This window comes from Chelonia mydas, chromosome 19 (genome assembly GCF_015237465.2).
Source record: "Chelonia mydas isolate rCheMyd1 chromosome 19, rCheMyd1.pri.v2, whole genome shotgun sequence".
NCBI lineage: Eukaryota > Metazoa > Chordata > Testudines > Cheloniidae > Chelonia > Chelonia mydas.
The window spans coordinates 2080861-2103599 of NC_051259.2; the positions used below are offsets into that span (position 1 = coordinate 2080861).

A 22739-nucleotide genomic window follows, 5' to 3' on the forward strand; every position below is an offset into this window, starting at 1 on the left:
GTCTGAGGAGTTCTTTGATACCATGGTGACAGGAACCTTAGAAATAGGCTGGATGGATTAGAGCAGAATTGTTTCAAGCTGAGCAGAGGCTCAACGTGAGACTTCTCTTGATTAGAGCCTTCCAAATTTCCAAAAACAAACTTTAAAAGTAAGTAAACCAGACCTGATGATCTGTCAAGGCCCAGCGGTGGGGCACAGTACGTGGCAGAGACCCAGAATGCGGGACATAAAGGAACTACCCATGCAGGAAACAAACAGCTGCAGGAACCCTTTGCTTAGTGTGACCAACTCTGTTTATAGCCTCAGTCCCAGGATGCTTTATTCTTTGCTGTGAATAATTTTCTGCAGTCGAAGTGAGAGGCTGCCATGGAACTTTGGGACTGAAATGGGGGCTGTTTGAGAGGGATGACTTAAATGAGTTCAGAAATACCCAGGTCCGTCACGATGCAGTCGTCCATGGGTTTTGGAGCTCAGCAGTCAGCAGTACCCTGCCTTACTTGGGTGTCATTTGTCTGGTTGCATATCCAGGAATAAGAGCGACACTGGACCAGTGGAAGGACAGTATCTGAGCGTTTGTCAGAAAGAGACCGATGGTGGGGTGGGGCGGTAAATGAGAGAAGTAGGAGAGAAGAAAGACACATGTTTGTGGATTCAGAAAAAAAGTTATTCCAATCAGGTTTTTAAGATGAAAAGAAAGTCAGTTTGTACAGGAAGTGTCTAGTGCTTTTCTCCAGACCCTGAACCTCCATTGACAAAAGGCTGTTACCCTGGGAGCAACACTGGGCTGTATCTGCATTGCTGAATCCTACACTTCTCCCTGTCTGCACACAGTGGGTGCAGCTCAGGTCTAGTGCAAGCAAACACAGCTCCACAGGCCCTCAGTGCCCTAGAAGAGCCAGGGAAACTCACTCCCATCCCACGCGTTACCACGCAAGGTGTTTTTCCTGGTACAGCTCACTTGGCTGGTCCCAGCTCCTTTACTGCTACTGCTGTTCCATTTGGGCTCTTCGGTCGCTTGTCAAGCACCATCTGGTTTTAACGTTTGCCCAGATTGGAGCAAACAGTCCGTTTGCGAGAGGATTGAGCTCGAATGGGAAAGGAGTGTCTGGATTCAGATTGTGAAAGGTGCCATGGATGGCTGTGTGACTTACTAGGGCTATAAACCCTGCCAGCTCTTCTGTAGAAAGAAAACTTCAAGATAAGCTGAAACTTGTCTCACCAACTAATTTCACACAGGGCCTGGTCCAAAGCCCACCCGAGCCAATGAAAAGGCTCCAATTGGATTCATAGCCATGACCATTTACACCAGAAGCTTGTTCCTACACGTTACACTTGCCCAAACGAGGACATACCATGTGACTTGGCTGTCCAATCAAAATAGTTTGAATTTCAAATGTGGCATACATGCATTGAACTGTGCACAAGGGAGTCCCAGTGCAAGGATTTGTTTGGTGAGTTATTTTTAAGTCAGGAATAAAACCCAAGCCAGTTGTGATCTGGTTGCAGACAATTCAGGAACGGAGAAATGAAATGTATCGCACACATGATTAAATTATGAATTATTCCACCCAGATCCACTTATGGTCACGGCAGGGAAACTAAAAGAACCCAAAGCATTAGTTCAGCAACACCCACAGGAAATGTTGTTCTGTGTCCCCCTGCCAGCACTGTAGCAACACTTAATAAAGATTCTTCCCAGAGCTGGACAAGGTCAGTATCCAGGGAGACATTGTAGCAGGATGAATCATTCCCTTACTGGACGCGGTTAAATTAGAAGTCCCCTGTGTTGCTTTTAACTCCATTCTGCATCTAATTCAGAAATGGTATTCAGAGCCACGCCTTCAGCTACACCAAAGGATGAGACAGAATGGAGCAGGAATAAGTTCTTGATGAGACAACCTTGCTTCCTCAGGCACCTAATGCGGGGGAAATGCTGCATTATGTGCCACACTTTAACGCCACACTCCTTAAATTACCTTGCAGAATCCAACTTTCCATGCAAATTCCAGATCAGAAATGTCTTCTGACTGCAGCTGTTTCAAACCCAACCCCTTTCCCCATTTTTAATCAGTGTCTCACGAGATTGCAAAAATAGCACAGCCCATTTAGTCCTTCATCTCCGTTCAGTCACAGTCATTCCAGGCGGGTTACACCTTCCATGCTGTACAAGATCTCCTACTTTTCTATCTCCAGCAGCTACTCAAAGTAATGGATCCTGATAATTTCTCTCTTGCACTGTTTGATTTTTTTTTAAGCCTTGTGTATTTGAATACTCCCCCCAGAATGAGGCCTTTGAGAAGTAATTCATATAAAAGCAAAGCGCTTTTTAAATGGCAGAGCAAAACACTCATAAAAGTTCATAAATGACTTGCTATTTAAATCTCATAAAAGCAGCCTAGTTAATTACTTCAGTTTTGAAGGTTTCCTGTAAATTGTGCACTGTACCCAAGGTCAGCAATAAAGAGAGAAAATTCTGCAAATGCTACAGAAAAAAAATACAGATTTCTTTGCGTGCAAGACGTCTGGGTAATTTGCATTAAAAACAATTGGCTTAATTTGTGCAGTTGTTACAGTTCAGCAATGTGACCTAGTGCTTGAAATATGTACTGTTTTCTTTTTATTTCTTTTCTCTCTTTCTTTTCTGACTCCTTTCAACTGCTTTTCCTACTCTCCTAGGGTCTGAGCTGATGCCCAAAGCTCTGTCTACACGGATCATTGGCGGCATCTGGTGGTTCTTCACGCTCATCATCATCTCGTCCTACACAGCCAACCTTGCTGCCTTCCTGACTGTGGAGAGAATGGAATCCCCCATCGACTCGGCAGATGATCTGGCAAAGCAAACGAAAATAGAGTATGGAGCTGTGAAGGATGGAGCTACCATGACCTTCTTCAAGGTGAGATCAGACATATGCATTCCACCCTCGAGGCAGAAATGCAAATGCAAACACACAAGAAACAGTACCAAAGCAATGTTCTTAGACCAGAGGGAGTAAGAGCAGAGAAAAACTAGTTATGTCACATAGTCTATTTCCCCTCCTCTTAATGCAAGATTGTTGTCTCTTGCATCTTTGCTAGGACTTTGCCCACACCCATTATAAGTCATCCAGGCTATGGAACATCCATAGCTCGCTTCTGCCAGATGCTAATTGGTGTTAGAAATTTTAAATGGCATTGATTTTACGAGATACAAAGGACACTGGGTAATGCCAGCTCAGACGCTCCAGATGGAAGGTGTATTCCCAAATCAAGGCAGAGCTTCTGTGCAGCTTGTACTAAACTCCTCCAGAAAATCTTATTTTCCCCAGGCATCTTCCAGACCTTCACAACTCCCCTAGTCCCTCTCCTCCTCCTGCTGAATGAGGATGCCCTGAAGCCCTTGAAGACAAACTGATAGGCTTCTAGATGAATTCAGAATCAAGAGGAGAGAGATTAAAAATGAAAACTAGAGCTGAACAAATGCTGCAAACACCTTTCCACCATTTATTTATTTATTTATTTTTGCATTTTTAAGCAACGTCTCTTGCCTCATGTGCATTCACTGACGTATTAACATAATCATGTCTTATTAGCATGAATGTTCTCAAATAGCAAATCTCAAACTTTCTGGGAACTTTCAGACCAGAATCCTGAGAGTTCCATTCACTCCGGCAGGGAAAAACACCACGTGATATATCACCAACCACAACTAACCCACACAGCTCAAACAGAATGAAACAAAACACACTGAATGATACTGAAGAACGGATAAGTGGTTCAGCAGACGGCTCGGATCTGCTAACCTTCTGTGGCCTGTTTTTCTCACAGGTGCTAAGGGAGGGGGTGGTTTGCACAGAGAAGGTTTTTTTATTTACTCATAAGAGTATTAGGTAGGGACTGAGTAGCTACTTATCTATCTAGGTAGGAATAAGTAGTCTGTTCCTTGTTACAGTGTATCCTAGTATGAAATTGTCCATTTTTAATTGTTATCAGGTCTTGTACAGCACAGGATGGGCACCTGCTGATGGTGTTACATCTTTGATAAATCGTAAGAACAAACAGCATAAATAAATTCAAGAAAATCATGTTTTCAGATGCAAAGAGATAAAAGTAATCAGATAAACTTACTTCATGGCCTGCTAGTAAGTAAAAGACCCTTATCTCTGCCTTGGGCCTATTACATACAAAGCTTGTGTAGTCTCAGGTTATTCCCTTGCTACAAGGTTTTTGTTATAACACTGTTCTTCCCCCATCTCTGAACACAGTGGGCCAAATATTTCATCCATACTAGATCAACAGGGTTGCAGAGCTGGAATTTAGGAATCACAAGGAGCAAGAATATTTCCGGGATCATTCCACCAGGGTCTTCAGAAAACAATGTAATGCAATTTTCTGCCCACCCCTCCCCACATATTTGTGGGAGCAAGGAAATACAACATGCCAAATGTAGACCCATTCGTTGTCCCAGAACTGCACTTTCAAGTCTGACTAGTGATTTGGGGTAACAGACAAGCGCCATCTTAAAGGAGCCTGATTCTCAGTGTGTTGGTGTTCAACACTTTATGAAGACCAGGCCCCGTGAAGGTGTCTCACGATGCAAATTTAAACCCCAGTCTACAAGTTAGCTGGCGTGTGACTGACAGCAGGGTTCCGTTCGTGTTCCCAATACTAATGCTAAAGGCACAGAATGGACACAAGCCCTGGACAACAAACATCAACCAGTTTTCAGTCAAAAGAACAGTTGTTGGGACACAGACAGAAGGTTCAGCACATGTTGAATTTGCTGGAAAAGCATTGTCCAAGTGGCATGGAAGAGGCTTTAGTCTGCCTAACAGTCGACCTTTGGGGTTTCCACCCTCTCCATCACGCTAGCTCTCAAATCCAGACAGACAGCAAGAGTAAGTAATTTCCTGCTCTAATATGAAGTGTCCTAAAGAAACAGGAACCCAACAGGTAACTTAATTCAGGAAATAATAGAACAGTAGCATCTGACAGGACTCAGAGAGTAACTAGCTACTGTGACATACCTCCAACCTATGTTAACCTTTTATCAAGCACTAAGTGCCTTGGAGAAAAAGATCCATGGCAAAGGAAAGGGGAAGAAAACAAAACAATAAACCAAAGCAGAAAACAAACCAGGGAAAAGGAATCTGATGCCTGCTTTGTCTCTTGGCAAGTCCATGTTAAGGCTTTTAGGCCACACCTATGAAAGTCCATGCAGTCCAAGGCCACAAATACATTGCAATCATGTCATGGAAGGCAAATTACATGAATTCCTTCCATTTAAACGGAAATTAATTTTAGAAGTTGTCCGACACAGCAGAGAACATGCAAAGAGCTGTCGCATTTTACTGCTGCTTAGAAGATGAAAATTAATTAAGAGATTTAAGAAAGCCTTTGAAACCACAATTGGGTTGTAAAAGTATGTGTTAAAAATGAGAGAGAAGGAGAAGATAAAGGAGAGTGGGAAATGGGGAGGAATTTATCTAGGAATTAGCCTCCTTTGCGAACATGACCTGGGTTTTTATGTTTTGAGGATGAATTTTTAATATTCCCTTGCAAGGAAGAGATTGAGACTGGAGAGTGCAGGCTTTTACCCTGTGCCACTGGTAACAGTCCCAACCAGGTGGGTATGTTAGACCCTGAGACACCAAAGCACATCAGAGCTTAGAAAGGGAAAGTTGTTAGCTCTGATGACTGTCTGTCTGGTGGCCAGTGTAAAAGGAGGTTCCAATCCAGCCTCATTACACTGGGATCACACTGACGCTTACCAAACTCCCATTACTATCGTATTTGAATACCTTGCCCTCGTTAATGAATGTTATCCTCACAACACCCCTGTCAGGTGGGGAAATCCTATCCCCGTTTTCACAGCAGGGGGACCTGAGGCCCAGCGCAGGTGAAAAGATTTGCCCAAGTTCATATAGAAAGTCCATAGCTGAGTTGGGAATTTAAACCAGGTCTCCTCAGTCCCAGTCGAGTGCTCCACCTGGTTCCGATCACATAACAGACCATTTGAATGGATTGCCCTGGAGTAGATGTTTTTAATACTGTGCAACTGCCAATTAAATCATGTGGCAAAGAACCAGAGTTGTGATTATTCTTATATAGCCAAGCACAGAATTATAGCCTAAAAGGGGGAGTGACAAATATTATCATTATTATATTTTGCCCTGGTTTAAAGATTTCCATCCAAGGATCTCAATGCACTTTCTCACTATTAACATTAAATGTAAGGTAAAGCGTGAGTGCTCTGTGTGGGTGAGCTATGAATTCCCTGCCAGAAGGGAGATGCCAGGATTCAGAGAAATGGGGACTTTCATTGTTTGGATGGTGAAAATGTGGCTGCTTTTCTGATCTGGTTAGCAGGCTAACAGTACTGAGAAATGTACCTTTCCCGAACCCCTTTATACCTTCCTATCATTTCAATTCAGCTGGAAATATATGGACCAAAACAGTTCACATCTTAGAAGCCAGGTTGTGCCTGGAATACTGTAAAACGCTGAATGGGTGTAATATAATAGCATTTAGATTAGCCAGTCAGCAGTTTAATAGCCAAGACTCATTAAAGGGAGCTGGTGCTCTGAATTTTAACAAGAAGAAAGAGCAGAGCATTTCCCTGCAGATTCACAGCCTGCTGTTGGCTATGACAATGGTGGCCAGAAGTTACGCTTTCCAAAGCCCATGCTTAGTTTGACGGGCAGTGGATGTGCCTTCATAAGGAAATGAGATTTTTTTTTTTTCGGTACAAACATCGCAGAGAATTTCAAACTCGGTGTCAGTCTGCTTTTCGCAGCGGAGTCTGCGTAAGCAGGCTCCTCTTTAGCATGAACAGCCATATTGTGTTACCTTCATAGGCAATGAAAGCTTAGACGAGCCATTAGGAGGAGGTTCACTTTCAGTGTTGCATTTTAAATATTCTTTGTAATGAGATTTCTATGTGGAAATAAAAGAGTGTGCGTGTGCGCGTGCATGTGTGTGTGTGTGTGTGCACGCGTGTGTAAGCGCACGCGCAGTATCTTTATAGCTTCTTAGCCTTCTCCATCCCACCCATACTTTGGTTCCTCTCATGCATCTGGCAGAGTCTGTTTATGTTCCACAGTATATTTTATTTCTCTGTGTTACGACTGGGAAGAGATGAATTTTCAGGGCTGTCTCCCCCCCCAACATGGGCTTTGTTTGCCGGAGCAGCCGAAATGCTCTTGTGGGACGCTGTGTGTTTGTCCTCCCTGGAAAGAGAAATGTGGCTCAGTTTCCTTAACTGGCATCCAGATGCTCCCATCTCAAACTCTGACCCAGACCCGTGGCTGGCGTAATTCAGCAGCCCCTCGCCATGACTTAGTACAGCTATGCCTGTGTACACCAGCTGGGGATCTGCCCCAATGTTTGCAAAGACACCCGCTCTTCATTCTGTTCATTGGGGATGATGCTGTGGCAGCCGTTCTCGAGACACAGGGTCCTGCGGAACAAAGGCCCTGGGCAATTGGTGACCAAGTGCACCCGTGTTGTGTGATACAGATCATCTTCTGGACAGAGAAGTGCAGCCTCTGATGTCTATTTTAGGGCATACCAGCCTTGAAGGGAAGCAGACATCGCATCCGGCTCGCTGCAGAAAAATGCCCCAGGATTGATTGATAGGGGATTCCCTTATGAGATTATCACCCCTCCCCTTCTCCATGATCAGCTCTAAAAGTTCCCTCCTGCTCAGCCTGGGAATCTGTATTCCCAGCTTCTCTGCTGCCTGGTTTGCTAAGGCTAGCAGCATCGTTTGCTAACTGCATTATGAAGACACAATATGTCACTTTGGTTTGCAGCTTCTCTAGCCTGTAGGAATGTCAGAGAATTGCTGATGAGGGCCAGGACAGGAACATCTGCTGCTGCAAGGGAAGCTACAAAAGGTTTTCTCCCCCCGTGCCCGGCTCTCCTGCTGGTATTAGCTCATCTTAAGTGATCACTCTCCTTACAGTGTGTAGGGTAACACCGATTGTTTCATGTTCTCTGTGTATATAAATCTCCCCACTGTATTTTCCACTGAATGCGTCCGATGCAGTGAGCTGTAGCTCACGAAAGCTTATGCTCAAATAAATTTGTTAGTCTCTAAGGTGCCACAAGTCCTCCTTTTCTTTTTGCGGATACAGACTAACACGGCTGCTCCTCTGAAACATGATCAAGGTGCTGTCACTTGTGGAGAAAATGGAAGCATAAAGAAAAGGAAGGCAAAAGCCTCCTGCCACAGTTACCTGAGCAGACTCCCCACCTGCCACCTGATGTCCCTATCTGTAGGCAGGGGGACATCAGCCCAGACTTTGAAAGGTTTTTAGATGTTGCTACGTTCAGCATCGTAACACCTAATTGAGTGAAGAGCCTAAATCTCATATCTCCAAAAGGGATTTAGGCACTTGAGTCGATGCTGAGTACAGCAAAGCCTAAATAGCTTGAAAAATGCAGGGCATGGCTTTTGCTGGGATTGATCGAAAGCCCACTGGAAAGATGTCCCTTTGGCTCAGGTCAGTCAGGCCTAACCGTGGCCTTGCTCTGTGGCCAACCTGGCTAGCTGCAGCCTATGCACAGCAAAGAGAGAGTTTTGCTCACTTCATCGTTGTGGAAAGAGCTTATGAGAAGCCATTTACTGCCAGGGAATGCAGGTCAGATAAGCTGGAAGACGAGGGTTCCAGGAAGAGATCAATTAATTTAGGAGCTGTATCTTGTTTCCATTATAGAAAATACCAGAAATACTGTGTTAAGAAGGATGCTATCTCTCTCAGAACAAAAATGCTGGTTATAATGTGCCTTTTGCAGCATTCATATATATTTCCTTGTACAGAAATGTTAAATTCTCAAGATGAAGTATCTTCAGTTTGTGAAAATCAATTTATTTCTTTGTATGGCCTGGAATTGAAAAGCATAAGCCTGAAAGAGACTTTCTTGCCAATTTCACTGATAAAAAAGCATATATGTCTGGCAAGGCTCTTTTATTTTGGCTCTCCTACACTATTCCATTAATTTATTTGAGTGACTGCTCTTGAAACACCGGTTATTACAGGCAGCTCCTGAGCTGTGACTGTAAAGAACAGAGTCAGAGTCATCTGCACTGTTCACAGCATTTGCTACATTCAGTGTGCTTGTTTAGCTTTTTTGCAAGTACATTTGGTTCAGAACACAAGGTAAGGTTAGACTGAGAAACAGCCACATCCGTTTACCCCACTGGTGTAAATCGATGTAGCTGCACTGATTTAAGAAGAGCTACATTTGGGGTGGTCTGGCCAATGTCTTTCTTTACCTAGAGATACCATAGGCGGTCCCTGTCTTTCTAGTCAGCACTTCTGACAATCCAGTGTTCCCCAGTAGTTCGCAGCCAGGTCATTTAAGATCAGCTCTTACTACTCCAGAGCAACTGAGCACAGAGCCGCCCGGGGGGGGAGGGGGGGAGGGGCGCAAGTGGGGCAATTTGCCCCAGGCCCCGCAGGGGCCCCCACAAGAATGTCTGAGGTCTGAGACAGGGAAGGGGGCAAAGGGGCCCCTGAAATTGCTTTGCCCCAGTTTTTCTTCACTGACCTTTTGCAACAGATCTGATTTGGGGGAGTTTGGGGCTACACCAGGTGTCAGAAATCTTCCATTATTCCCACCTGCCCAGATGGAACGTGTTACCAGTGGGACTGAATATCAAGGTAGCAGATGGACATCATTTCAGATTGACTCTGTATTCAGACACTTCCATTAATTTGAACACAATACCTTATTAAAATTAAATGGCAATTCATTAGTAAGAATGTTATTAACATCCAACCACCGTATTACAGACGTCCATTTAGCATAGTTGATGAATCCCAGTAAATTTTTTTATAATAATCATTTAGCCTTTAAATCAATAGGTGACAAATATCCAGTTACCTCTGCAGCAGGCACAATTAACTTCTTTCTTTACTGACAGTTAGTTTCATACCAGGCAATTATTGTGCATGTCCAAGAACTCTTTGATGACCAAGAATAAATTGTTCTATCGCCTCAGAAAGTGTAAGTGGGAGTTAATTTGCTTCTAATCACAATCTAACCTGACCTGGAGCACTTTTCTTTGACGTGTCATAAATATAAAGGGAAGGGTAAACACCTTTAAAATCCCACCTCTGCCACCATGTCAAGGTTCTTTCCCCACTCTGAACTCTAGGGTACAGATGGGGGACCTGCATGAAAACCTCCTAAGCTTATTTTTACCAGCTTAGGTTAAAACTTCCCCAAGGTACAAACTATTTTACCTTTTGCCCTTATACTTTATCGCTGCCACCACCAAACGTCTAACAGATATATAACCGGGAAAGAGCCCGCTTGGAAACATCTTTCCCCCCAAAATCCTCCCAAACCCTACACCCCCTTTCCTGGGGAAGGCTTGATAAAAATCCTCAGCAATTTGCGTAGGTGAACACAGACCCAAACCCTTGGATCTTAAGAACAATGAAAAAGCATTCAGTTTCTTACAAGACGAATTTTAATAGAAGAAAAAGTAAAAAGAATCACCCCTGTAAAATCAGGATGGGAAATACCTTACAGGGTAATTAGATTCAAAACATAGAGAATCCCTCTAGGCAAAACCTTAAGTTACAAAAAGACACAAAAACAGGAAACTACATTCCATTCAGCACAGCTTATTTTCTCAGCCATTTAAAGAAAACAGCATCTAACTCATACCTAGCTAGATTACTTACTAAGTTCTAAGACTCCATTCCTGTTCTGTCCCCGGCAAAAGCATCACACAAACAGAGAGAGTCTTTGTTTCTCGCCCCCTCCAGCTTTTGAAAGTATCTTGTCTCCTCATTGGTCATTTTGGTCAGGTGTCAGCGAGGTTATCCTAGCTTCTTAACCCTTTACTGGTGAAAGGGTTTTTCCTCTGGCTAGGAGGGATTTTAAAGGTGTTTACCCTTCCCTTTATATTTATGACAGTGTGAATGGAGACTTTTCAGTCACAGGGAGGGAGGATTAAGAGCATGAGCCCCTGAAAGTTTTTCTCTGGACCTTTACAATTCCTGCAGCCGTGCAGGATGAGGGAGTACCGTCTTCACAGGAACTCGGTGCTTTTCAATAGAAGGCCAAGGCTGCACACCTCCCCATCTGCAATGATGCTAGCTGCCTCTGTCAACTGCATACCAGTAGAGCGGCAGTGGGTACCACTTGCAGTTTGCACTGACTTTTTACAGTCCAGTGCCCATATTTTTTCCCTTTTACATTGGCCCATATCTGTGATCGGACAGGTTCAAGCAAGCAACTAGCTAGTTAGAGATGGACAGATTTGTTTTTTTTTCCTTTTAATTCGAAAAAAGATAAATATTGTACAAGGTAGCTAGACCTTATATTAAACTCTGCCTTGTTTTCACCAGCATTTTACCTCCTCTTAGTTACCTGGTGTTAGCTAACATGAGTAAGAACACACCTTTTACCCTCGTGATAAGGGTAATGTGACTAGTGGCATTTTGGCCTTGAGACATTGTGAGGTCGCTGAAAGCATGGATTGGAGGAGAGCAGAAGAGGCAGAAGTAGCTTGTGTTCATGTATTTCAAGCTATGCCTCTGTTTGGGGGATCATATTGCCACATTTGCTCTCTTAAGTGGCTCAGCAAGTGTTGCTGGGTCTTTAATTCTGTTGGTTCATTACGCATGCATGAGTGACTGTACGTAGCTGTTGCAAAGTGGCCAAACCAGACAGTCTCTACGTAAAAGAATAAATGGACACAAATCAGACGTCAAGAATTATAACATTCAAAAACCAGTCGGAGAACACTTCAATCTCTCTGGTCACTCGATTACAGACCTAAAAGTGGCAATTCTTCAACAAAAAAACTTCAAAAACAGACTCCAACGAGAGACTGCTGAATTGGAATTAATTTGCAAACTGGACACCATTACATTAGGCTTGAATAAAGACTGGAAGTGGATGTGTCATTACACAAAGTAAAACTATTTCCCCATGTTTATTTCCTTCCCCCCCCAACTGTTCCTCACACGTTCTTGAGACACATTCTTGTCAACTGCTGGAAATAGCCCACCTTGATGATCACTACAAAAGGGGTTTTCTTCTCTCCTGCTGGTAATAGCTCACCTTACCTGATCACTCTCCTTACAGTGTGTAATGGTAACACCCATTGTTTCATGTTCTCTGTGTATATAAAATCTCCCCACTGTATTTTCCACTGAATGCATCCGATGAAGTGAGCTGTAGCTCACAAAAGCTTATGCTAAAATAAATTGGTTAGTCTCTAAGGTGCCACAAGTCCTCCTTTTATTTTGCGGATACAGACTAACACGGCTGCTCCTCTGAAATTCATCAAAGTGGGATCTAAAGAGAAGGGAGCATTTGCCATTGACCCAGGTTCACACTTCAGGATGCAGAGTGAAGAACCAGGAGATACCCTGCTGCTCTAGCACCCATTCCCCCCTGCACTAAATGAGATCATGTGACGGGGATGGGTGGGGGGGAAATGGGCTGCCCTCGCCTTTCAAACTACTATTACGTTTTTTCAGTCAGTCAAAGGGAGAGATTTCAGGAGGAGAGAGGAGAAAAGTGCCTTCTCTGTAGGAAAGAGGCTTGTCGCATGTAATTTAAGTTGCCTAAAGAGCTACACTGCTTCCTGCTAGTCCTATTAGCGTCCCTAAATGCAGCCGATTGATTTTTTGCCAGTTTACTTCTCTCTGTGCTTTAAACTGGGAGAACACTGATGTCGTTAAAGAACTCTGTGTCAGCACCCAGGCAGCAGTAAATGCAGAGAGAGAGAGAGAGAAAGGGAATGCTCGTGGACTCAAAGGTCTCTGATGTGAACTATGCAAGTGTTAAACAAGTCGTTGTCGGGGAGGAAAGCGTGTTATTCACCTCACTTATGCATTGCAATGTATAGATATTTAATAGTCTTCTTTCAGAGGGGTAGCCGTGTTAGTCTGGATCCGTAAAAGCGGCAGAGTCCTGTGGCATCTTATAGACTAACAGACATACTGGAGCATGAGCTTTCGTGGGTGAATACCCTCTTTGTCAGATGCATTCTTTGCCGCTTTTAATAGTCTTCGGTGGCCTAAATTTCCTGCTGGTTTTTTTGAGGTCCAATAGCTGCCCCAAATCTACTTCAAGGCCTGGGTCCGATCCTCAGCTCGTGTAAATGGCCATACCACCACTGAATCCTGGGGTGAGCGATATTAGTTAAGGATCCTGCCCATTGCAACAGGATTGCTCAAAGGACAGCTTTTGCTGGAGAGGACGTATGGGTTAGGGTGCAAGCCTAGGAGACGGGTGTTCAGTTCCCCCTCTGCCATGGAATCCGTGTGTCATTTAGACTTTCTCTGCCTCGGCTCCCTCAGGGCAGGTATTTCCCTTCCTCGCAGGGGTGCAGGGGGGATGAGCACATCAAAAGCTGTGAAGTACTCAGATCCTACGGCAATGTGGCCCAAAGAGGTACCTATGATAGGAGGAACTTGGCTCTGGGGCACATACGAATCCTCTTAAAACAGGGGGTTGGTTAATCTTCATTTCATGGCCAGGTACTCAGTGCAAGGAACAAATTGCAGCCACGAGTGTGTATTTAAAAGGCAGCCATTTATTCCGTGAATGATGAGACCTCACGCAGGGGTGTCCAAGTTCACCCCTTTGTATGCCTAGTGGAGGCACTCAGTGACCCCACGCCTCAAACAGCCACCTTGCCAAATGCTGTAGCAAAAGAAATGGAAATATATGACCTGGCAAAGCCACATGGGCAGGCCCTTCACTTCAGAACGTATTGCATGGCCACCACCTCCTTCCCTTCTGTGCATCTCTTCCTGAGACCCGCGTCTGCTGCCTTGCCTAAGCGTAGGGGACAGGCCTCATAAATGGAAGAATTTAGATTACATGTATAGTGAGAGAAAGCTCAGACACCGCGAGCACAACGTTTTCGTCTCAATCCCAGAGTACTGGGCCATCTCATGCATCCCGTGCAACTGGGAGCCAGAAGCACAAAAAAGCCAGGTATGGCTTAAACAGTACTGTGGACTTGTTTCATGCTCGCTCTGCTTGACACATTTATATTCCTGTCACATCCAGTGTGAGGACAGAATTTTTTGACACCCTCCATCCTCATCCTCTCCAACACATGGTAAATTTCATCAAAGAAACAGACCGAGCCTGTGATATGTTCTCCAAATCCGCTCCTTCTTGCTCAGCTGATGGTATCTGCCTGGATGATGCATGCTGCTATCTTGTGCAAACATATGGGAAGGGAGATTGAGGAGAGAGATTCTCCAACTGTTTGTCATGGAAAAAATAAATGACAAGACTGAGCAAGCACTGTCCCCTTACATGCCTCTTCAAAAGAGCTCTCACTTTGGAGAGCGTGGGAGTTTCCTCCCATCCTTTCCATTATTAAAAGAGCTACGGTCCTCAGTGACCCATTCCCAAAGGGGGAATAATTTCCCTTAGCCCAGAGTTGTAGGAAATAAATCTGTAATGCACATGCAAAGAGACAAGTGTTATATGCCGAGGCCCTAGTTTGTTTGGTAGAAACCTGGTTCAGCTTGCATTTCTGAGCGGCTTGGGACCCCACCAGACTACATCCAATCCTGAAACCTGACCCAGACCCTCTTTCTCCAGTTCTGCTTATCACAGTACACTTCCTGCAATAGTTCTGAAGTGAAGGGCCTGCCCATGTGGCTTTGCCATGTAATATATTTTTATTTCTTTTGCTAAAGCTTTTGGCAAGGTGGCTGTTTGCTGTGTTGGGCTAATTAGTGCCTGCACTAAGCATACAAAGGGGTGAACTCGGACATCCCTAAGTGAGGTCTCATCATTCATGGAAGAAACGGGTGCCTTTTAAATACACACTCGTGGCTGCAATTTACTCCTTCCATGGCGTACCTGGCCATGAAACAAAGATTAACCGACCACCTGGTTTAAGGGGACTTGTACGCGCATCTGTTTCTGTGGAACCTTCCAAAGCCAGTGCCTACGCGTCACCAATTTTTGTTACCGCACACGTAAAAGACACTTCAAAAGGCGATCTTAAGCCAGTTGGGATCATGTTATAAAGAAAACAAAATTACTTCTTCCCATCCTAACCCATTTTTGAATGAGCAAATGAAGACAAAAGGTCACATCATGTGCCAGTCCAGAAAATGTGTAGTTCCCATTCCAATGGGAAGTCTGCCAATAGTAAAAAAAAAAAAAAAAAAGTCCCCATTTCTTAGCACCAGCAAAATATAGCTGATGCTTCTCTACTGTCTCTGTGCATCTGTTTATGTAAAAACGTAAAGCCTGTTTGACGGGGAAACATCTCTCAGAAGGGACACAGATGGCCTGCGGTGCTTGAAAGTTGGAGAGAGTGAAACACATTCTCTGAAACCCTCTTTCTCCTTGGTCATTGGGTAGAAAGATAAAGGGATAAGCAGAATTCAGGTGGCTGTTATTATTCAGAATAATTTGACAGACATATTGGGAGTCCACCATAATAGCAACTTTTGCAAGGCATCAAAGCAAAGTGTGATTGTGCATTGTTCAAATGTACAAATACATTTTTCTACTTCGCTTGGAAGCTCTTTGGGGCAAGGATGCTCTGTTTGTTGTTGTAAGAAAAGGAGGACTAGTGGCACCTTAGAGACTAACCAATTTATTTGAGCATAAGCTTTCATGAGCTGCAGCTCACTTCATCGGATGTATTCACGAAAGCTTATGCTCAAATAAACTGGTTAGTCTCTAAGCTGCCACAAGTCCTCCTTTTCTTTTTGTGGATACCGACTAAAACGGCTGCTACTCTGATATCTGTTGTTGTGTTTGGTGCAGCACCTGGCACAACGGGGTCGTGGTCTGTGACTGGGGCTCCCAGGCGCTACCTCAATACAAATGGGAAATAATGCCAGGGAGTTCCTGTAGTGTTACTGTCGGTCAGGATACTGATAGTTAGGACGTGGGAAAACTACTTAGCTCCTCTGTGCCTCAGTTTACATATTTGGTAAAAGAGGCATTGGGGCACTCATGGGGCCAATGGTTGTTAACAGCATTTTTCATCTGAGGATCTCCAGTTATTGTGCAGTCACTAATTAAGTGCAAAGCATCATTGTTGTTAGTAATAGTTGTGATTACCTCTGGTGTGTCAGACAGCCTCAAAGTTACTCTGGTTTTCCTTTAATGAGAAGGATGCCAACATCAACCAATGAGCTTTCCCGAATCCGCCACTGACATTCTTGTACATTTTGGTTCTCTCCTGGGGCTTTAACTTTATTGGTATCCTTGCCACAATTTGGAATTTTCCAGACATTGTTTAGCAGCAAAGGAATAAAAGGCTAATTCACTTCTGGGGGGGTGGGACGACTTGTTATTGTTGTTCCAGAAATCCAAAATTTCCACCTTCGAAAAGATGTGGGCGTTCATGAGCAGCAAGCCGTCAGCACTCGTTAAAAATAACGAGGAAGGAATCCAGAGAGCCCTCACTGCAGAATACGCCCTCCTAATGGAGTCCACCACTATTGAATATATCACACAAAGGAACTGCAACCTGACCCAGATTGGAGGGCTGATGGACTCCAAAGGCTATGGGATTGGAACTCCCATGGGTAAGTGACAATGGTGCAGTTTGTGTACACGGCCCGGAGAGGGGCTGCTTAGCATAAACACAACAGCTGGCGTTGAGCTAATCGCTCCCAGCCATGTATTTCTGAAGAAAACACCCAGGAGTATCTGCTGGGTGAACAGGGAGATGCACAGCCCTGCTTACACAGACACGCTGCCTGCACTTGGTGGCTTTTGTCTTCCTTCCCCGCTGCGTGTGTAACTGCATCCGCTCTCCCTCCCCCGCAGGTTCACCGTACCGGGACAAGATCACCATTGCGATTCTCCAGCTGCAAGAGGAAGACAAGCTGCACATAATGAAAGAGAAATGGTGGCGAGGGAACGGCTGCCCTGAGGAGGAGAGCAAAGAGGCCAGCGCTTTGGGGATACAGAACATCGGTGGGATTTTCATTGTCCTAGCAGCAGGCTTGGTGCTGTCGGTATTCGTGGCGATGATTGAGTTCGTCTACAAGCTGCGCAAAACAGCGGAGCGTGAGCAGGTATCGGCCCCGGCGGTCTCCTGGCCCCCGCCCTGCAGGCCTTGGAGCCTAGCTCAGGTCCCAGGGTTGGCCTCTCGCAGGAGTCTGGGAGTTGTGCTCAGGGCGCACACAGCTCGGAGAGCTGAAAGGCTGGTAGCATTACCACTTGCTGCATGGCCAAGAGGACCCTGGCTGTGTCAGAGCCCTGAGCGCCGCTCAGCCTCGCCAACTGGGGAAAAGTCCTGGCAGCCCAGAGCAGGGATAAAATGAAGATGCCATAGGGTGGGACTCACAGCTCCTCTCCCTATACTGTATGGCTTGGATGTCCTAACCAAATCCCCCATCTGGAAGGATGTTGCCTCCAGGGAGGGGATGATGGACTGTACCTGCCTTGGGCGTGGTAGGGCCTGGTGCTGAAGAAGGTGGACAGAAAACAGGGGGAAAAGAGAAGGCCAGTGACTTGCAGGGAGCAGCCCTGTAGCCAATGCAATATGCATCTCCCAGGGAAACAAGACACCCGGTCACCAAAATGGGCTTGGTGAGTGGCAACTCCACGAGCAGTAAAGGAGCCACTAAACGTTGTCCTACCATGCTATGGCAATTGTCTTGGTGAAACCAGGGAACTGGCATAGTATTCCATGCACTATTCCTCATTAGTTAACCCTTTATACACTATTTCTAAATGGAATCTTAACAGAAAGTGTGGCCAGGCCCACCTCTCATGGTTGCCATTTGCCCCTGATGGAAGAGGGTTTATGCCCCTCATACGTTTTTACCTTGTGCTGCGTATACAGTGATGTTACACAGAACATAATAATTGTGTGTATGAGTAACTTCTATAACCAGAGACTGAAATAAGTTGGCATAAGCAAAAACCAGTAAACGAGCCAGCCCAGGTCAGGCTGCAGCAGTCCTATGACACTCAGCATGCCACAGCATTCCTACTCCCAGGGAACAGGGAACGCCCCTGCACTTTCTTACAGTAACCTATGCTTTGTCTTTAGCCAGTCTCAATAGACTGATGGGGAAATCTCACCCGTGTGCATAGGGGCCCACCAATGGCCTCCACAGCCCTGTGCAGAGTGGTACATAGGAAGCATGCTGGCCCTCTGTGCAGACAGGTCTCGAAACACCTTCCTAGGAGTAACAAAACCCTTTGCCTCCACTCTTCCCCAGCGCTCCTTCTGCAGCACCATGGCCGACGAGATCCGGTTGTCACTCACCTGCCAGCGGAGGGTCAAACACAAAGCCCAGCCACCCATCATGGTGAAGACGGACGCCGTGATCAACATGCACACGTTCAACGACAGACGGCTACCAGGGAAGGACAGCATGACGTGCAATACTGGGCTGACGCCCGTGTTTCCATAAGGAACCGGGATTGGGGTGGAGGGAGGGACATGCTGGAGGCGGGATCGGATGCTCTCTCCATTAGGGAGGAAGGGATAAAAATCCTGGTTTGGTTCAATTTCAAGAACAAGGCCTTTAACACAACTCCATTGGTCGCTGGAACAGGAACGGGAACTTCAAAGCATGGACTGTAACCTGGTTTTATTTTTTTAAAAAGGCTTAGATCCTATAGGCCTCATGGAGTCCAAACACACTACACATCCAGGAGTCTGATGTTTACATATTGAACACACATGGAGGCAAGCAAGAATCAAGCCGGACTGACCCTCAGTGGATAACGAGAAGCCCCCCGAAACCCCAGGCTTCCTTTAGCATGGCAATAAAAAAGAAACATTTTGTGAGTACAGTACAGATGTGGAGTGAATGACAGTCCACGTGAGCATCTATTCCGAACTGACGTACACAGCACATTTAGGATAGAATGACTGGGAAGGGGAACAAATATAAATAAATAAAACAGTTGTCAAAGCTGCTGCCTTCTCTCGAAGCAGTCCACCATGACCTTTTACCTCAATGCTGTGCTGGCTTCTTGTCGTCGAGAGCGGGAAGTCCACGTGTGCGTGTGATGCAAAAAGGCGTGTGGAAATACATCGGAGTCAGACAGCGGCTAAGAAGGGGCAAATGATCTTTAATGGACTCCCAGACACAGGGCATAGGATTAGGGTAGTGCACCCGATATTGCTACCATCTGAAAACAATAAACAAAATCCTCCTGTGCCAATTGCCCCTGCAATGCCAGGGCGGGATTGTGATCTTCAGGTCACTAGCTCCTTCACAGCCTGTGGGAAGGTCACGTTCCCCTTAGAAAAATCTAGACTTCAGCATTAACATGAAGGGAAAGTGAGGGAGCTGTTTCTGGGAAGCTAATGGGTAAGTCTACTCTGCAATGTAAGCCCAGGATTAATAGAATTCAAGTTTGTTAACCTAGGGCTTGAGTGTCTACACTCATTTGCAACTCCAGGTTAGGAATTGTTGAAGCCTGGGTCCCAACCTGGGACTCCAGCATCTACACTGCATTACGTGGGATCGAGTCCAACCACCCATATGCCAGGCCTCCTAGAGCCCGCCAAAAATGCGGCCACTCTAGCCATTTGTTCATGGTGCAGTGTGGGAAAACTTGACTCTCCAGAGGACAAAGAAAGTTGGCCTATGGGATTGTGGGATATTTCTGGCAGACTCCCAGAGCACGAGTCCAGTGGGGCTGCATCTACACTGCAGAGCAATAGGGCTTGGACGCTGGGTCTCAGCTTGACTCAGGCTTGGACCCTCCACCTCCATGCGGTCCTGGGACCCTGGATCCAAGTCCTGGGTTAGTGCGGTTTGTGCGTAGACTTAAAAGGGTTAGGCTTGAAGCCTGAGTTCAAACCCTGGGCTAACATTGCAGTGTAGACACACCAAATGTTACTAACTCCAGCAAGTTTGATGGCAGTGAATTATGGCTGCATTGGTTTCATATTCCTGACAGGCAGGGAGAGCCGAGTTGTTTGTTTGGTTTAAAATTAATGTTTAATTTGCGGGGTTGTGGGACATCCCAGACTTGCAAAGAAGATCTTGGTCCAAATAGACAGGACCAGTCTTGAGTCAAACAGCACCCTGGATGAGCCAGAACATTTCACTGTTGCTCTCCCAGTGCACTCAGTGTCCTACAACAAATGCATTGCCATTTTACGCTACCAAAAACCCACCAAACAAACAAGAAACTCCCATTTAAAACATCCTCCATGAATGGCGCTCGGATTTTCAGCAGCTACCCAGGTTGCTTGTCCTACAAGGCTGGTCCTGCAGATGCATTCAGTCAGAATTACCAAAGACGTGTGAGCTGATTTAGAGGTAATCTTTGAGTAGGGTTTGTTTTTTTGGTTTTGGTTTTTTTGCATTCTGGCCCCTCAGAGCATCACACAACAGCGTTCAGCGTGACATGTCACTGGCTCATTTCCTTCCTGGCCCTGTGCAGAACCAGCGATAGGCTGCAACATGCAGAGATGCTTTTCTAAAACGTTGTGGGGAATGTGCTGAAAAAATGAGTTCAGGGATTTGACGCTGCCCGATTATGGGGAGGATTTAGCGTGAAGGAAAACGATGCTCAACTTCCTCTTTTAATGCAGCATCGCTAGAGATCTGCCATAGGGACTCCCTGCACCTTCCATTCTCTCCCATCAGAACAGAGGCTAATCCTCAAGGCTGATGTTCCCTCCCACATACAGGGCCAACACGAAGCTTATACACCACTTAAGTCCTATTTTGAGGGCTTTAGCGGGGCTTTAAGTAATGCCTTGTGCTTGGTCTCTTCATGGGGTAAATCTCACCCTACATAGTGTGAATTTAGGAAGGTTTTATGGCTACAGCAGGAGTCAGCTGCTAAACTAATCCAATTTTTCATGTTCTTATTTAGAAACATTTTTAGAGATTTCGCCTGACCCCAAAGAAACAAATCCATTTGCAGTTGCAGTCTAAGACACACTAGCATTTTTGACCCTCCTCTTTCTTTTCTTTGTTCAGTTTTAGTTTTTAGGGTGGTGGTGTTTGGGCTGAATTAGCACATTTGCTCCAGGGAGAACTGTGGCTGTTTTTCACCAGAGCGCGTACTTTGGTTTGGTTTCTTCACACAATGAAAAAAGACAATGTTTTATCCTGAAATAAAATGGTAGCTTTTCTTGCATATGATCCTGATAAAAATTAGCCATTTGGCAGAGAATTTGCCACTATTCTCACCTTTTCTTTTCATAGATGCCATGACAAGTTAGAGGTGAAACTCTCTGTGTGTCAGACTCCACCGAGTTGGGTGACCAAGGGTGAAATTCACCCCAGTACAGTGGGCCACAGCCCACTTAAATCCCTCTTCAGCCCTCAAACCAGGCAGAACAGGATTGAAGTGGGACGTAAGTGGGGTGTGTAGGCTTTGTGCCAGCCTCCTTCAGAGGGAGAGCACCATCCCGAGAGCAATAGGCACCAATCTGATTGCTGACTCACAGAAAGCAACTCCCTTTAATTGTGACAAGGTAGGTGACTTAGCCATGTTTTGCCCTGCCACCTCATACCTGTTTCCATTCCTAGCCTCACTCAAGCTGAATTTAGACCGCTTTTGTTTGACTTCCAAAAACCTGGCTGACTTCAAATTCAGTGTTTGATCCAAAGGGGTTGGATCCCAACAGCAACACCATCTCTGTCACTAAAACAGCAATAAATGAAGAAATGTATGAAGAGCAGAAAGTGGGGTGGAAAAAATACCTCCCTCCCCCAAAACTAATTATTTTCCTTCTCCATCTCTTTGCACATCTGGGGGCATTTCAGACAGGCCATTTTTACACTTTTCTTCTGGGCTTTCCAAGCTCTTAGAAATAGATTTCACAATCAAGGGGAAGGTAAAAGCAAAGTCAAAACCCAGCTGGACTTAAAAAAAAAAAAAAAAAAAAGGGCCCCCCCTTTAAATGCTCCAACAGGGTGAGTAGTAACAAGACTATACAAAGTATCATCCATTTCACTCCTTAGAAGATTATTTTAAAGAATAAAATTTAACCAACACCATTTACTTGTCACAAACAATGTGACGAGTGAGTTTCTGTCACCGTTGTCCCAAATTTACAGGAGACCACGTGGAATTACCACTGTTTGCGACCAGCAAGAAAAATCCCTGCAGATTAATTTTTTCTCTATCTCCACAATTACAGTAAACTGGCCATGAAAGAATAGCCCATTTCATGCTTCTAAATGTTTAAAATCCTGAGTATTAAAACTTTCAGCCCTACAGAACAGCTGCTTGCTGCTGAATATGGAGAAAGTCCTGCTGGAATGGAGAGGAAATAGCCAGAAGCCAGACACACACGGGTGTACAGGTTAGTGACAGAATGGACAGCAGAACCACAAGGAGTCCTAAAGGTGCTGGCGTGTGTACCCAGCAGAGGCCAGGGAGGCGTATGGACCCAGCAGTGTAAATAGCAAAGGGACTGTGGAATGCACAGAGGGGAATGTGGGTAGCTCAGAGCCAGGAGGATGAGTGAATCTGTAACTGTTAAAAGGTGGGGGCGACATCTCTCGTGTAGTCCACAAGCAGCAGCAGTTCAGGCCTCATCTCCTCATGGGCTGTTCCCCGCCTCTAACGCAGATTCTCCTGGGCCTTTACTGAGATGCCAAATAGGTTTCCTTGCGGTGCAGATCTTTCATAACCACCCACATCTGTGCAATCAGTGTCTTACTGCAACTACCATCCTGTAAGCTCTGCTCTCATTCATATATAGAGAGAGAGAGACACAGACGTGCACATGCCTAAAAGTATATATTGTTAAAAGTATATGATACACATACAAAGGTTTTTAAATACTATCTGTA

At 45.2% G+C, this 22739-nt stretch overlaps 1 protein-coding gene across 2 annotated transcripts in view; it reads left to right on the forward strand.

Annotated features, from left to right (window-relative positions):
• The window catches only part of GRIK3 (glutamate ionotropic receptor kainate type subunit 3), a 228881-nt gene extending 206998 nt beyond the window's left edge, over nucleotides 1–21883 (forward strand). The window contains exons 13-16 of one of the 2 annotated variants that reach the window (XM_007060684.4): nucleotides 2677–2894; nucleotides 16307–16529; nucleotides 16774–17024; nucleotides 18180–21883. In XM_007060684.4, coding sequence (XP_007060746.2) covers nucleotides 2677–2894; nucleotides 16307–16529; nucleotides 16774–17024; nucleotides 18180–18374 — 887 coding nt within the window. In that variant the 3' untranslated portion in view covers nucleotides 18375–21883. The remainder of the gene's footprint in view (nucleotides 1–2676; nucleotides 2895–16306; nucleotides 16530–16773; nucleotides 17025–18179) is intronic. The other variant, XM_027823121.3, reaches the window with a different exon arrangement.
• Nucleotides 21884–22739: the final 856 nt, after the last annotated feature.